Source organism: Anguilla rostrata, chromosome 1 (genome assembly GCF_018555375.3).
Source record: "Anguilla rostrata isolate EN2019 chromosome 1, ASM1855537v3, whole genome shotgun sequence".
In the NCBI taxonomy this organism is placed as follows: domain Eukaryota; kingdom Metazoa; phylum Chordata; class Actinopteri; order Anguilliformes; family Anguillidae; genus Anguilla; species Anguilla rostrata.
In genome coordinates, this window is record NC_057933.1 from 51,220,044 (window position 1) to 51,232,749 (window position 12,706).

At 47.1% G+C, this 12,706-nt stretch overlaps 1 protein-coding gene across 3 annotated transcripts in view; it reads right to left on the minus strand.

The window, feature by feature from the left end:
- Nucleotides 1-12,706, minus strand: part of nfatc1 (nuclear factor of activated T cells 1) — a 75,092-nt gene that overhangs the window by 17,092 nt on the left and 45,294 nt on the right. For 2 of the 3 annotated variants that reach the window (XM_064341402.1, XM_064341410.1), the window contains exon 9: nt 5,220-5,849. The exons of the other annotated variant lie outside the window; for it this stretch is intronic. In XM_064341402.1, coding sequence (XP_064197472.1) covers nt 5,220-5,849 — 630 coding nt within the window. The remainder of the gene's footprint in view (nt 1-5,219; nt 5,850-12,706) is intronic. 3 annotated transcript variants of the gene reach the window in all.

Here is a 12,706-nt window from a genome sequence, read left to right on the forward strand (position 1 = left end):
TGTGATCATCGCAGCATGACGGTTCAAAGGTCGCCGCGGTGACCTAATTCATCCGCCAATTTTAACTCCCGTCCCACCCACCCACCCGTGTTCTCAAATATTGATTCAAAAACTCCAGAAGAAACAAAGTACTGCATGCCAAAGCACAGCCACTGACAGTATTCTTTTTTTTTTGTTTAATGACAGTGTCTGCTCAAATCAAACAATACCCTGTAAATCAAGTTCCCTGATGCTCTGTCATTAGGTAATTGGCCAGGACGGAATTTTAAATGCGACCCAAACTGGCAAACTGATGAGCCGTTTATTCCTCAGAGTTAATTAAAACAAACATTTTGAAACTCGATAGACAGTTGGTTTCAATTTTTAAGAAACTATAATTTGTATCCAAAATCTACCACATCTGCTGGTTACATCTAGCCTTTGATTCACAATTGTCTTCATAGTTGTCCAACTAAGTCTTTCAAAGGCGGTAAAGCTAATATTTCAGTTTCATTACTTTTTCGTCTATGGTTCCAAAAGCCATGAAAACACAATCTTTTTAGGTCTTTTGAAAAGTTATTTCAGGGACAGGCAGAAAAGAAGATGCCATATATCTAAAAAAAAGTGGTAACAATAAAAGAAAAAAAATCCTTTCTAAAATCATAAATTATAAAAAACCCCTTCGCATTCTTTTTTTTAACCTGTCAATAAAACCGCCGGGCTCCGGCCGATTATTGTCTTGACACTGCACTTAACCAGCAGAGAGCGGTAAACATCCTGCTCAATTAGGGGCCTGTCCTGAGCCCTTCTCAGTCTCGGAGAAGAGGCCCGGGGTCAAAGGTCGAGTGTTGTAAAAGCACACGGTCTAACCACCGTCGCCTCAGCCTTCCCATCAAATGGTCTACCGCTTCCCCCAAAGCTACCCCCCAACCCCCCCACCCCCCCACCCCCCCCCCCTCCCTTCCCAGCGGCCAGTCCGGCCCGTTCCCATTAAAGCCCGGGCCCTAATGACAGGCTCCCCTCTCTGCAGAGCTGGGCTCCGGCACCCTCCAATGTTAGCGAGTCAGCACGTTTTATCGCAGCGCGGACACCCTCAATCATAGCCGGCCTTTGCGGAGACCTGGGCCTGGGCAAGCCGCCAGGATGTGTAAAAGTTTCCGTGAGGAAAGCCGTCTGCGGACTCCGAGAGGGGAGGCAGGGGACTACGGGCGGGGATCCTCGGAAATTTTAGAAGGGGGAGGCTGCTGGGGTGGGGGAAGGGTTGGGAGCAAGAGACTGCCTAAAAAAAAAAAAACTGGAAGGCTTGTTGTTCCCTTTCCAATATCAGGACTAAGACTCCTCCTTCTCTGCTCAAAAGGGCTCCACTTTGTTAATGTCAAAACTGCACCGTAGTCCACTCCCCGTTTACCAGAAAAAAAACAAAAAAAACAAAATCAGGTATTTAAGGACAAAAACCCCCGCAGGAGGCTGAGTTTTTTTTACGTGTTCTTGTGTACAGAAGTGAGCAGATTTTGTGCCCTTGGCTGCCAGAAATACTGCGAGCCTGTGGCCTGTTATAAAAGCGGCTTTTGTGAATAGGGCTCACTGTGCTCAAACACAGCTGGGAGAAATCTGTGCCGCTGATTACCAGCCGGCTGCGAGCGCAGCCGCACTTCATGATATCACTCCCTGCGCCGGGACTAATGCGAAAAGACAAACAACGGCCCCTCGGGACCGGGACGTCGAGCGGTCTCCCCGCGCGGCCCTCCGTCGCATTACGCCCCGGGAGCACAAAGGGACCTTCATCAGCCCCGCGCTCTGGGCTCGTCCCCGCGCGGTAATGAGGCCCACAGGCCCCCGATTCGCTCCGCACATCTGCCAGGCTGGGGATCAAAGGAAATCGTGCGCTCGCCAAAAAATGGACAAGTCATAAAGATTATGTCATTGTCATCTCCTTGCCTAATTTACATCTGTGAGTTCGGGCTCAAACCTTTTTTATTAGTTTTTTATTTGGAAGACCTACTTAATTGTGGTTTTTTATAGCTAATTAAATATTTCACTACTGAATGAAGTGACCTGCTATTTTTGATGGTGTATAGACTGTGTCTCAACTTGGAAAAGGGTCACTTTGTGCAATTTGCTTCAAGCCTTCTACGGAAGCCATTTTGTTCAGTTCTCTTTGTCCAATGAAAAGCACGAAAGGCACTTGCAACTAAATGTTGCTACATATTGCAAGTTTTTATTATTTTACTTTCCCGTATCTGAAACCCTACCCCTAACCTTACTTCACCCCTGACAATGATCCTCTTCTGCCCTCACCTTAACCGACCCTTGAAGCCCTCCCTTACCCACCCCACACACTGACTGTGACCGTATTCCTGCTTACCCAGTCATGCATGCTTTTATGGTCTTCTCAAAAATAACAACGAGTTTATTATAGCTTTTCAAATGGCCCTTGCATCGAAATGGATAAAGTGCAATTAAATAAATCAAAATGATCCCACACCTAATCCCAACCCTGCCCGCAACCTTTACCTCATGCTGCTTATTTTTTTGGTTCTCAGCCCTCCCAGTAGTCCCTTTTTGCCCTCATCCCTAGCCCCGTTCAAGAAAAGTGGCCTCTGGGTACACAAGAAATATAACATGCTGATGCATGAACATCAGGCAATCATATAACTGGTGAAATATTTGCAAAGAAGCATAAATCTGAGGTTATACATACATACTTATACGTGTGTGTGTGCGCATAGCTGCAGAGAAGTCACCTCAGGTCGTTATTTGAGACAATCAAACCGAGGGAAAGTGCTCTAAATTCATGGCTCTCTAGGGGTGTCCCTCCCTCCCCCCTCTCCACAGTCCATGCATAGGCCTGGACAGTCGAGCTGGAGGCCCCAGCACAGATCGCTGAATTCTCCTTTCAGTAGCTGCCCTGGCTCAGTTAGCATCGTCTGTGCGGACCCGTGATGGATACATATTTCACCCGTTAGTGTACGAGCCACAGCAAGCGCAGGGCCCGGCTCTCACAAAGCTCACGTATCCCCTAAACTGAAAGCGACAAGCCGCCAGCCGGGACACTTAGCGGCGAGCGCTAAATCACCCACGGGTGAGGTCATGCGTTCCCCTATCGGAGGATCCCTCGTTATCGTCCGAGGGTAACGTATCGGGAGGCAAAAACCTTTGCCCATGAGTTAATTTTTTGCTGTATAGTTTGAGGGCCCCTGGAATGGCATTGCTTCATCTGGCAAATGCCTTCAAAGTATGCTGTTACCACCGCACGTCTCCGCGCGCCGACCGAAGACGCTTATTTAGAGATGAGATGTCGGGAGAGTGCCGCTTATTGTGGTTTACGAGAGGTAATTCGGCATCCTTCGCCAATCAATATGCATTCCTGAGAATCCCTAATGCAGCCATTATCGTCCCCCGAAAACATTTGTCCACAGATGAGATATGGGTCTTCTTAAAGTGACAGGAGATTAGATGGTGGAACATAGTAAGCAGGTTACTCAACTCTGAACCAAATTAGTTAGACATGAGCATTACACAAATTTGAAATATCTCCGTATTGCATCAAAATGCATATCAATTACAAGGTAAAACGATCCACTAAAAACCTTCTTCCAGAGTCTACTGTGCGCATCAGATTTCTTGGCTACGGTGTGCTTCATTCCTTGTGGGACCAAACATAAATGAGATATATATAATTTTTTCACGGAAAATATGTTTGAAAGGAACATGAAGACCCCAGAATTACAGTGTCCATTCTCCTGTGTCTTAGAGCCCAGCATTATAAACGACAGGATGAATGTTAGCTGCACACGTGCGGATGGAGAAAGTCCAAAAACGAACATTTGAGGGAGTTTCATTGTGCTAATGACGGACAGATTTTGGAACTCTCTCTTCTATGTACTAGGTGAAGATGAGAAGAATCATTAGGCTTATGGTTTCACTGACATCTACGTTCAGACTCTACCCTGCCATTCAACCCCCAACCCCATTTCTCATTTCACTGCTCACCCTCGGGCTTAAACTGCCACCCATTTAAAACAGACACAAAAGATGCACGAGAACTGTGATCTCGCAGCATTGAGCGGGACGTGCTTTTTGCCCTAGTTGGATGCTGAGAGCCGAGATTTGTTGGCGGGACGCCTGGTATTCGTTTCACAACCGGGGTATACAGTACGTTATGCTACGGTCTCAAATCAAGGTTTGCCCCAAACCGAAATTACCAAAAGAGATTAGGATGCTAGTCATTAACCGCCTTCGGGGACAATGACAGGGAACACAATGGTGAGGAACACGTCCCAGCACTGGGGTGGCACTGGGTTAGGCGCCAGGACAACCACCCTTGGCTGCCCGCCCCCAGCCCCCGACCCCGTAATCCCAATGACGACAGCATGGCAGCAGAGGACCCGCGGGGAGAAGGAGCCAAACAAAGAGCGGGCCCGCCTCCTGACATCCCTTGCCGGGGCACGGCCGCGTTTGATTTTCTCCGCAGGAAAAAAAGATAAAAAAAAGAAAGAACGAAAAAAACCCCAGGACAGGAAACCCCTTCCTATTGTTTCTGCTTCCTTCATTAGTCGCCGTGTCAACAGTTTGTGCCGCCATGCGTGTGCCTCTGTTTTCTCTGCCTCTCCCTGCCTGACCTTGGCTCTCTTTGTTTTGACAGATTGTTTCGATACCCCCATCGAGGTACGCTACGCTAAAAGTATCAAGCCGTGAAAAAAAATACTGGCCAGGCCACCTGCAGTCGCAATGGACTGGTACTGAACTGCTCGAGTGCATTGAAATAATTCTGAAAAGACTGAAATGGGATCCTGTGCGTTTCTGAGAAGCTGCTGCATGAAATACATTGGGGTGATTGACTCACACTTGTCTAGAGATAAGAGGACAATTTAAAACTTGGAAGGAGATGTGATCTTAAGGGCTTGTCATTGTATCAGAGTAAAAGAGAATGATAAACTGTAGTTGTTAAAAATGGTTTGCACTGGAACTTTCTTTTCACTTAATAATCTGAATTATCCAAATATTATTATGCATTGTAAACCCAAAATTGACAGAATGCATGTTTAATAAGAATATGTCATGCATGTCTAAATCAGTTACATAAAGTATGTGTATGTTCTTACTCCAAAATTGAATGAATACTGTATTGTAGTATGCTGTAGTGTAGCTTTGTGTAGTAAGTCCTTTTTGTAAAGGGGTGTGCAGGCCTGAGGATGTTGTTTAGTCATTGGGAAAGTGGGCGTGTTCCCATGACTCACCATCGTCTAAATACATCTGGTCCAGCTCCTGTGGCTCCTGCTTGACAGTGACGGCCAGCGCGGGCGGGCTGCTGTCCTCCCTCAGCAGGGCGGGCGGGCTGCTCCTCAGGTGGGGCGAGGCAGTGGGTGGGGCCTGCGGGGGGCTGTAGGCAGGGGCGAACGGCGTCTCGGGCCCCGCCCCGGGGGTGGAGGGGTGGGACACCGGGGAAGAGGCGGGGCTGCCGTTGGGGTAGACAGCGGGTGGCCGGTAGCCATGGGAACAACTGCCGGTTCCGGGGCTACTCAGGTGGGGGGCCACCTGGGGCTGCAGCATGACCAGGGGGGCGTGGTCAGGCGAGCCGGGGTGCACCCCCATTGGGCGGCCGGGTGTCTCCTGGATGGCGGGCACGCCCGGGACGGCGGGGTGACCGCCAGAGAGGCACTTGGGGTAGGCAGCGGGGGACAGGTCGTGAAGTTTGGGGCTGGAACTGGTGGGCGAGGATGTGTAGCCCCCGACCAGACAGTGCCCAGGGTCCGCAGGCATGGCCGGAGTCACCCCCAGCTGGCCGTAGTAGGCCTTCGAACGCATGGCCAGCCTAGCAGCCCCCTGCGGTTCATAGTCATCATTGGGTTCTGTTTTTATTATGGGAACTGACAAAAAAGAGAGAGAGAAAGGGAGGGGGGGGAAGAAAAGGAGAGAGAAAAGTGAACAAACACACGTTTGGGCTTCATGTGACTGAGAGAGTGGGTTTGTGGCTAGGATACCCTCAGCCAAACAAACAGCCAGCTGAATGGGACTCTGTGTGACTGGCTCAGTCCTCCCACCCAGCTGAAATAAAAAAAGAGCGAGGGAGAGAAAAAAAAAAGAAGGAAAAAAATGGATGAGTCATCACCCAAGAAAGTCACAGCTGGTTCTAATATACAGTAGAAAAAGGCTTATTTTCTTTGGATTCTCATCCAGCTCTGATATCCTATAAAAGTGTATTTTAGAACACGGTGCTTCTGCAGGGGCCTTAGAACCCGGGGCTCCAGTGCAATAATTACTGCTCTAGAGACATAACATGATTCCATTTAGACTGGATGGACAGCGCTCCTTTAGAACGACCCGCCCTCGTTTATCATTTTAACTGAAGGAGACCTTTTCAACGGCCACCTGTGCTTATACCCAGCAGTGCCATGTCATGCTCCGTTTGTGCTATGCTTTGGCAATTGTCAGGCTTATGATTGATAATCATCACTCTCCCTTATAGCTCAGGGGCTAGTTTTTCAAGGCCTTAACTCACTACAAAGTTATGGTTCTCTAAAAAAGGAAGAAAAACATTCAAGGCATAATCTGAAGGCATGTGCGTCCATGCAGATAGACTGGACTAATAATACCAACACATTTTGTATTATAATGGGATGTTTGTTTTAGATAGCAAAAAACCTCAGAAGTTGCTCCCGCAGTAGCATGTGTTACCGATGAAGGGACATTTATGGAGCTCACAATCCACGGCATACAGTGTGGGGCCATGGTCATAGGAAATCAAAAAGAAAATATAAGCATGCTTAGTGACAACTACTGGAAACAGCAAAACTTAAATGGCTTAATTCCAGGTTTTGTAGGAGTGAGGTGTGGGCACATCCCCAAAAGCTGCAAAATTCTTTCAAACTGAGAAATTGACACAAGCTCTGTTCAGCCCAGACCCCTCAACACACAGACACGCACACCTCAGTCCACAATCCCAATGAGTTTTTGGCTGTCAGTCTAGATGGAGGTACTGGAGGGGTTGAGTTCCAAATAAATATGAGTTTGTGTCAAAAAAATTTAAAGTAGCTGTTGTTTATGCTCCATGTCAAAGCTGTTTACAACCGAGGTAATCTGGGGTTTGCACCACCAGAATTTCTTTTGGCTCAACCAGGCCAAAGGCCTGGCATCTGACATAGTACAAATCCCAGAATGATCTTCTGTCGAAGGATGAATGCAGCTGAAGGACACCAGTTTATGTGATGCCACATACCAGGGTCCTTTACAAATTTTCTTGGTTTGTAGGCCCACTGTCACAGATCTGATCATGCAGGGTGGTCACATTTGAATGTGATCTCAGTCCCTGCTCCAGAGAACTCTGAGCTGCCACAGGTCTTCTCTGTTCTTGTGATTTCATGATATCACAGTAGAAACATGTTCTCGCCATATGCCCATGGGTCTAATTCAGTCTGCACAAAATGCACATTGTCATTCCCCTTCACTAAAAAGTGTCAAAAGTTTTTGTTGAAACCACAAACTAGCCTAAATGATATCCTTCTAAGTACTCGCATCTTTGAATCAGTGAGAAAACGCGACAGAGTAGAGTGCACGGAGGATAAATTATGATTAAGTGGAGAGGAGCACAAAAGAAATGTACATTTCAGTTAAGACTCTCTAATCTAAGCCATGACTCAATGATTTCCTCTAAGATCCAGTCTGGATACAGTACATTTGCACAGTTCTTTACCTTTTAAAAAATATAAACAGCTTAAAACAAAAACTAAAGTTTTTGAAAGATTAAAGTTTTCTCCTGTAGTTTGCCCCAGGAAAAATAGTTATTATATTCTATTATATTCTAAAAGAGCTGCCCAACCCTCCAACCAACCACTCCCCTTGATGTACAACAGAGAGCCTGGGGGTTTTGTTTCACAATGTGTTCCATCAACAACATGTGAGAAGCGACTCCGATGATGAAAGACTAGGTAAATGCTTGTTTAAAATAGCAACTACCCGCTTATTTTAGTCATGATAAGAGGAAGCGTGATTCTCTGCTAGCTCCCCCACCCCCCTTCCACACACACACACACACACACACACACACACACACACACACACAGATGCTGCTCTTTGGCAAACACTAAGATGAGCAGGAATGCGAATGTTTGCCTTTGCCACGGCACGGTACCTGTGGACGTGTTCGGGTGCGTCCGGGGCAATACAAACTCAGATGGGTGGGCCTGGAAGGTGATTATTGGTTCAAGGATTTTATGATAGCGGAACAAGTGTGGCAGATGCCCAGGATAGAGGCACCAGGTGTCAGCACGCCTCTGTGGTTTCTGTTCTGTAAGGCTGCCAAAAGAGCCTCTCTGAAGGATGGCCCTGGAGCCTGGGATTGACTTGGGTTTATTTAAGATTCCACACTCATTTCAAGTAATAATTACACTAGAAAAATATGCGACTGGTACACTTTTCCATTCTAACATCTCACGTATGCATACTAAGCTTTTGATGTATGTAGCAAACCAATTACTCTGCTATGTTTTGGATTGATGATACTCGATTGAGTCTGGCAGGTTTTCTCTTGTGTATTGAACCCACAAATGTGCTAATTAGCTCAAAACTGCCTCTCCGGGGTGGTTTCATGAGAAAATAAACCCAGAAAACCTGTTTGGTTGGCCGTACCTCCAGGTTTAATTTCAAAGCATTTCCAAGAATATGAAAAACAAGCACCAATTACATATAAATGTACTACAATAACCGAGTGATTAAAACCACTCACCACATTTCTGAGGGCAAACAAAAAGTTGTCTGCAGACGACAAAATCTAAATCTCTCTTTACACACTTCACTAAGAAACAAAAATACTTTGAAATAATTATTTACTCACAATAGCAAGCTTTATCTCTCTGCAATTATTGCATGCATTCTCAACCGATCTAGGCGAATACACGCCACTGAGGTCATTAAGCATCTGAACTGATGTTGTTATTATTCAAGGGGATTCATCCAGAGAAGTTGACTTCCTCAGTGCAGTCCCAGCGCTCCTTCGGAGCTGGGGGACTCAGTGGGAAAAGCATTTACGTCACAGCCGCCTGCCGAGCGGCGTGTGAGTGAGGTAAGGGCTCCCTACGGGGCACCTAGCCCAGGCAGCCCTCCAAGGCGAGGCCCAGGCGTGGAGGAATATTAACCAGGCCTGCAGGCCTCACCACCTCCCCCCCCACCCCACCCCTCCTCCTCCCCTGCACACGGAAATCACAGCGCTTCTTTCAGAGGCAGCGGCGGCACACGCACATGTGCGCACACACACACACACACCCACACAAAGGCATTGGCAAATACAAACAAGCGCACACTCACGCACGCGTACACGCGTAACTGACGGCGACCAGGCTGGCCGCACAGAGAACAACACAGCCATGCAACCCTCCTGACAGACACTGCTCACAACAACACCGCTTACAGACAAACAGACGGAATAAAGGCTAAACAAGGAAAGAATTGAAATGTGTTTAATTGCATTGACCTTACTCGCCTACTTTACATGAGGAATAACAAAACTGGCTTTGTTTCGCCCGTTGAAACTGCCCCCGCACAAAAGGGATAAAAATATTTGAATGTCCTTAAGCCTGATTAAGTGGGGCTGTGGGCTGGGTGGAGTTACTGAAGAGTGAGCCTGGCCTGTACTAAGACAGTATAGTACTAGTGCTCATTGCAGGGGCTGTTCAAATGCAATCATTCGCAACAGACGAAAGCAAGAGGCAGCATTTGAAGCATGGCAGCAGAACTCAGCCCAGGGAATTCACCACTGGGGGAAAGGTCTGCACATAAGGGCCTGTCTGTGCGCTTGCAGTTGGTAGTGGACTCACCGGTGGTGACGGCTCCCCTCACCCGCCCCACCCTAACCGCCCCTCCCCTCGCCTGGTTATCTGTGCCAGGGCTTGGCGACACCGCGTCACCGAAAGGCAGATTTGCTCTTGGAGCCCTGGTCCCAGCTGTCTCCCATTTCCTCCCTGCCTGCGGGTTGCAGACGACAGACAGTTTGCATGCTGCCTGTTTTTTCTGCTCCTCTTCTCCCTCCCTCCCTCCTTCTCCTTTGTTTGCGTCTGTCGGTGCAGATTAGGGAAATTGGGCTTGATCTGGGCTTTCTCCAAGCACACACAATGACCGCAGAAAACATCACCCCCCCAACCATCACAAGGTCCAGTGAATATAGATCGATCTATCTATCTATCTATCTATCTATCTATCTATCTATCTATCTATCTATCTATCTATCTATCTATCTATCTATCTATCTATCTATCTATCTATCTATCTATCTATCTATCTATCTATCTATCTATCTATCTATCTATCTATCTATCCTCTCTCTGACTGACAGCCCTAAGGCTGTGGTCATTAATCCAACTTCAAATTCTCTGACAATGACAGCACCTCAACCACACACGCGCTGGGGTTCTGGTGACGGAGACCTTCCACCCCAAGGAAGCCAACGCTGCTTCTTCACAGTGAACCGGGCCGGTACTACACGAACGGTACGGCTTCGGCACAACGGCTCAGCACTCGAGAGATCCAGAGGTCGTGACAGGACATGAGCCGTGCGTTTTTTCAGCAACTAATTCATTAAGGATCAAACCCGAGTGGGAGTAGCCACCGTGATTGAATTAGCTGACAGTGTTGAAGTGACGCCAATCCCTGTCTGGTTGCTCAGCGCACTTGATGAGACTTATCATTGACTGAGAGCCTTACTGATGTTGCAGATTGTCAGAATTATGATGATGTCAATGATGTTGATGATGGTGATGGTGATTATTATTACTATTAGTATTATTATTACTACAATTAAGGCCTTCATATTACTATACATGTATTTAAATGATCTACAAATTAAATAAGCTTGTATATCAAAGTGACACATGGACGTTTTGAAGTTTTTTGACACCAAACCACAGAGGAATTGTAGAAGACAAAACCCCATTACTTGGCCGTCCTCTTTTGAATTTGAATTATTACACCACCCAGGCGCCTTCAAAGGCCGTTACGTGGCTAAGCTGCCTCTCTTGAACTGTGAGGAGCGTTTTAACTCCTGCAAGAGTGAGCCAGGCCTCAACGGAGCCTGCGACCTGACCATGGCTGCAGGCCATCTCCTCCGCACCTCCCCCACCACGATGGAGGGCTGACAGTCTGGCTGACTTTCTCTCATGTTCCCCTGACGGGCCTGTCCCTAACCTCCACGAGGCGCACGTCACATCGTGAAACGGTCACTCAGCCGTATCGCTCTGGCCCGCGTTCGTCCCCAGTGGCCTGGGCTCAGTTCTCCGTGCTTTCGCACATGGCCGCGCTTGGCTCATTTCAGCCATTGCAAAAGCAGAGGGAGCTCCTAGCATCTTTGGACGCCGTCTAGCTTTTCTTTTCAACATGCTCCTTGTTTCCTTGATCTGACCACAAGCCCTTGGCTGATGACGAACCCGGTTTGCCCGCTTTGTTATTAATAGAACCCAATACAGTCAAGGAATCTCCAACTCACTGTAAAAACAAAGGCATTCCGAGAACCAACCTCAACCGCTGCCAGCTCTGCTGCTGCTGTCCTTCCACGTGGCTGCGAAAGCTTTTCTTAATTTAAGCAAAGTAAAAATGACGCCATGTTACGATTTCGCTCACACAGGACTTGCAGTAGAGTAGCTTGGAAAGAAGTATGAAGATCACGAAGGAAAGAAAGATACAGAAGCTCCTTCTACACCAACTCCCCTCATAAACAATTCTTTTAGCTGTATCCTATAAATTTCTAGGAGAAGCATGAATCTTCCAAAGTTTTCACTTTCACTTAATTTGCGAATGGCTATTAACTCAAGCAACTGGAAATATAAAGTGATGATCATCTAATTTGTCAGTATTTTAAATTCCAGCCTGACTTGACTGGAATTATTTCCGAAACCGTAAAAGCCTCCATTTCATGGACACATTTAGTGGGAGGGAAAGCTGCTTTGGATTAAAACAGGAATAATAATGGAAATGATTACATGCTATAGTTTCCCATTCCTTTGTTATCTAACTCATTTTCACACAGATGATAAGGCCTACAATTATTATACATATCTGCTCAATCAAAATAAGGCAAAACACAATTCTAAGTAAATTAAATAATCTCAGAAAATTAGAAGTGCTCAGAAAATTAATTAGTTCAATAATTATGCACACTGGAAAATACGAAACCTTTATGAACGTATCTTCAGCCAGATCGGTTAATGCATGCATTTCCGCAAGCGGAGCTATTTAAAGCAGCGGTTGCCTCTCTGTAAAGAACACAACTGTGACTACGCTAAAGAGTGAATGAGCTGTTCTTTTCAAATATCACTAGCCACCGCAGAGCGTTTGAAGTGGGGCAGGAAGGCAGGAGCCGTTTTTAGACCAGTGCGTGGGCTGAGGTGACGGTGACGGGCCTGCTTGTCGTTGTTTACACTATTTTGTTATCCGCTTGCATGCAACATCTCGTGTGTGAAAATGGCCGGCTCTCCTCCGAGCGACCGCGTCGGGGAGAGTTGGGCCCGCGTGCGGCACGGGAGTGGGAGGTAGGCAGGAAGTGGAAAAGAGGTACCGCCGAAAAGAGAGGGAAGCCAGCGGCCATTTCCTGTTAAGGTGCGCCACGCCAGGGGAAAATGGTTTGTTTTCCCCCCTCGTTTTTTTTTCTCCTAACAGCGTAATCATAACAAGAAATACAGGTCAGGGGCCAGGCCTGCCGACTGCACGACAGGTTAGCCTCTGCATTTTTTTTTCAGGGGCA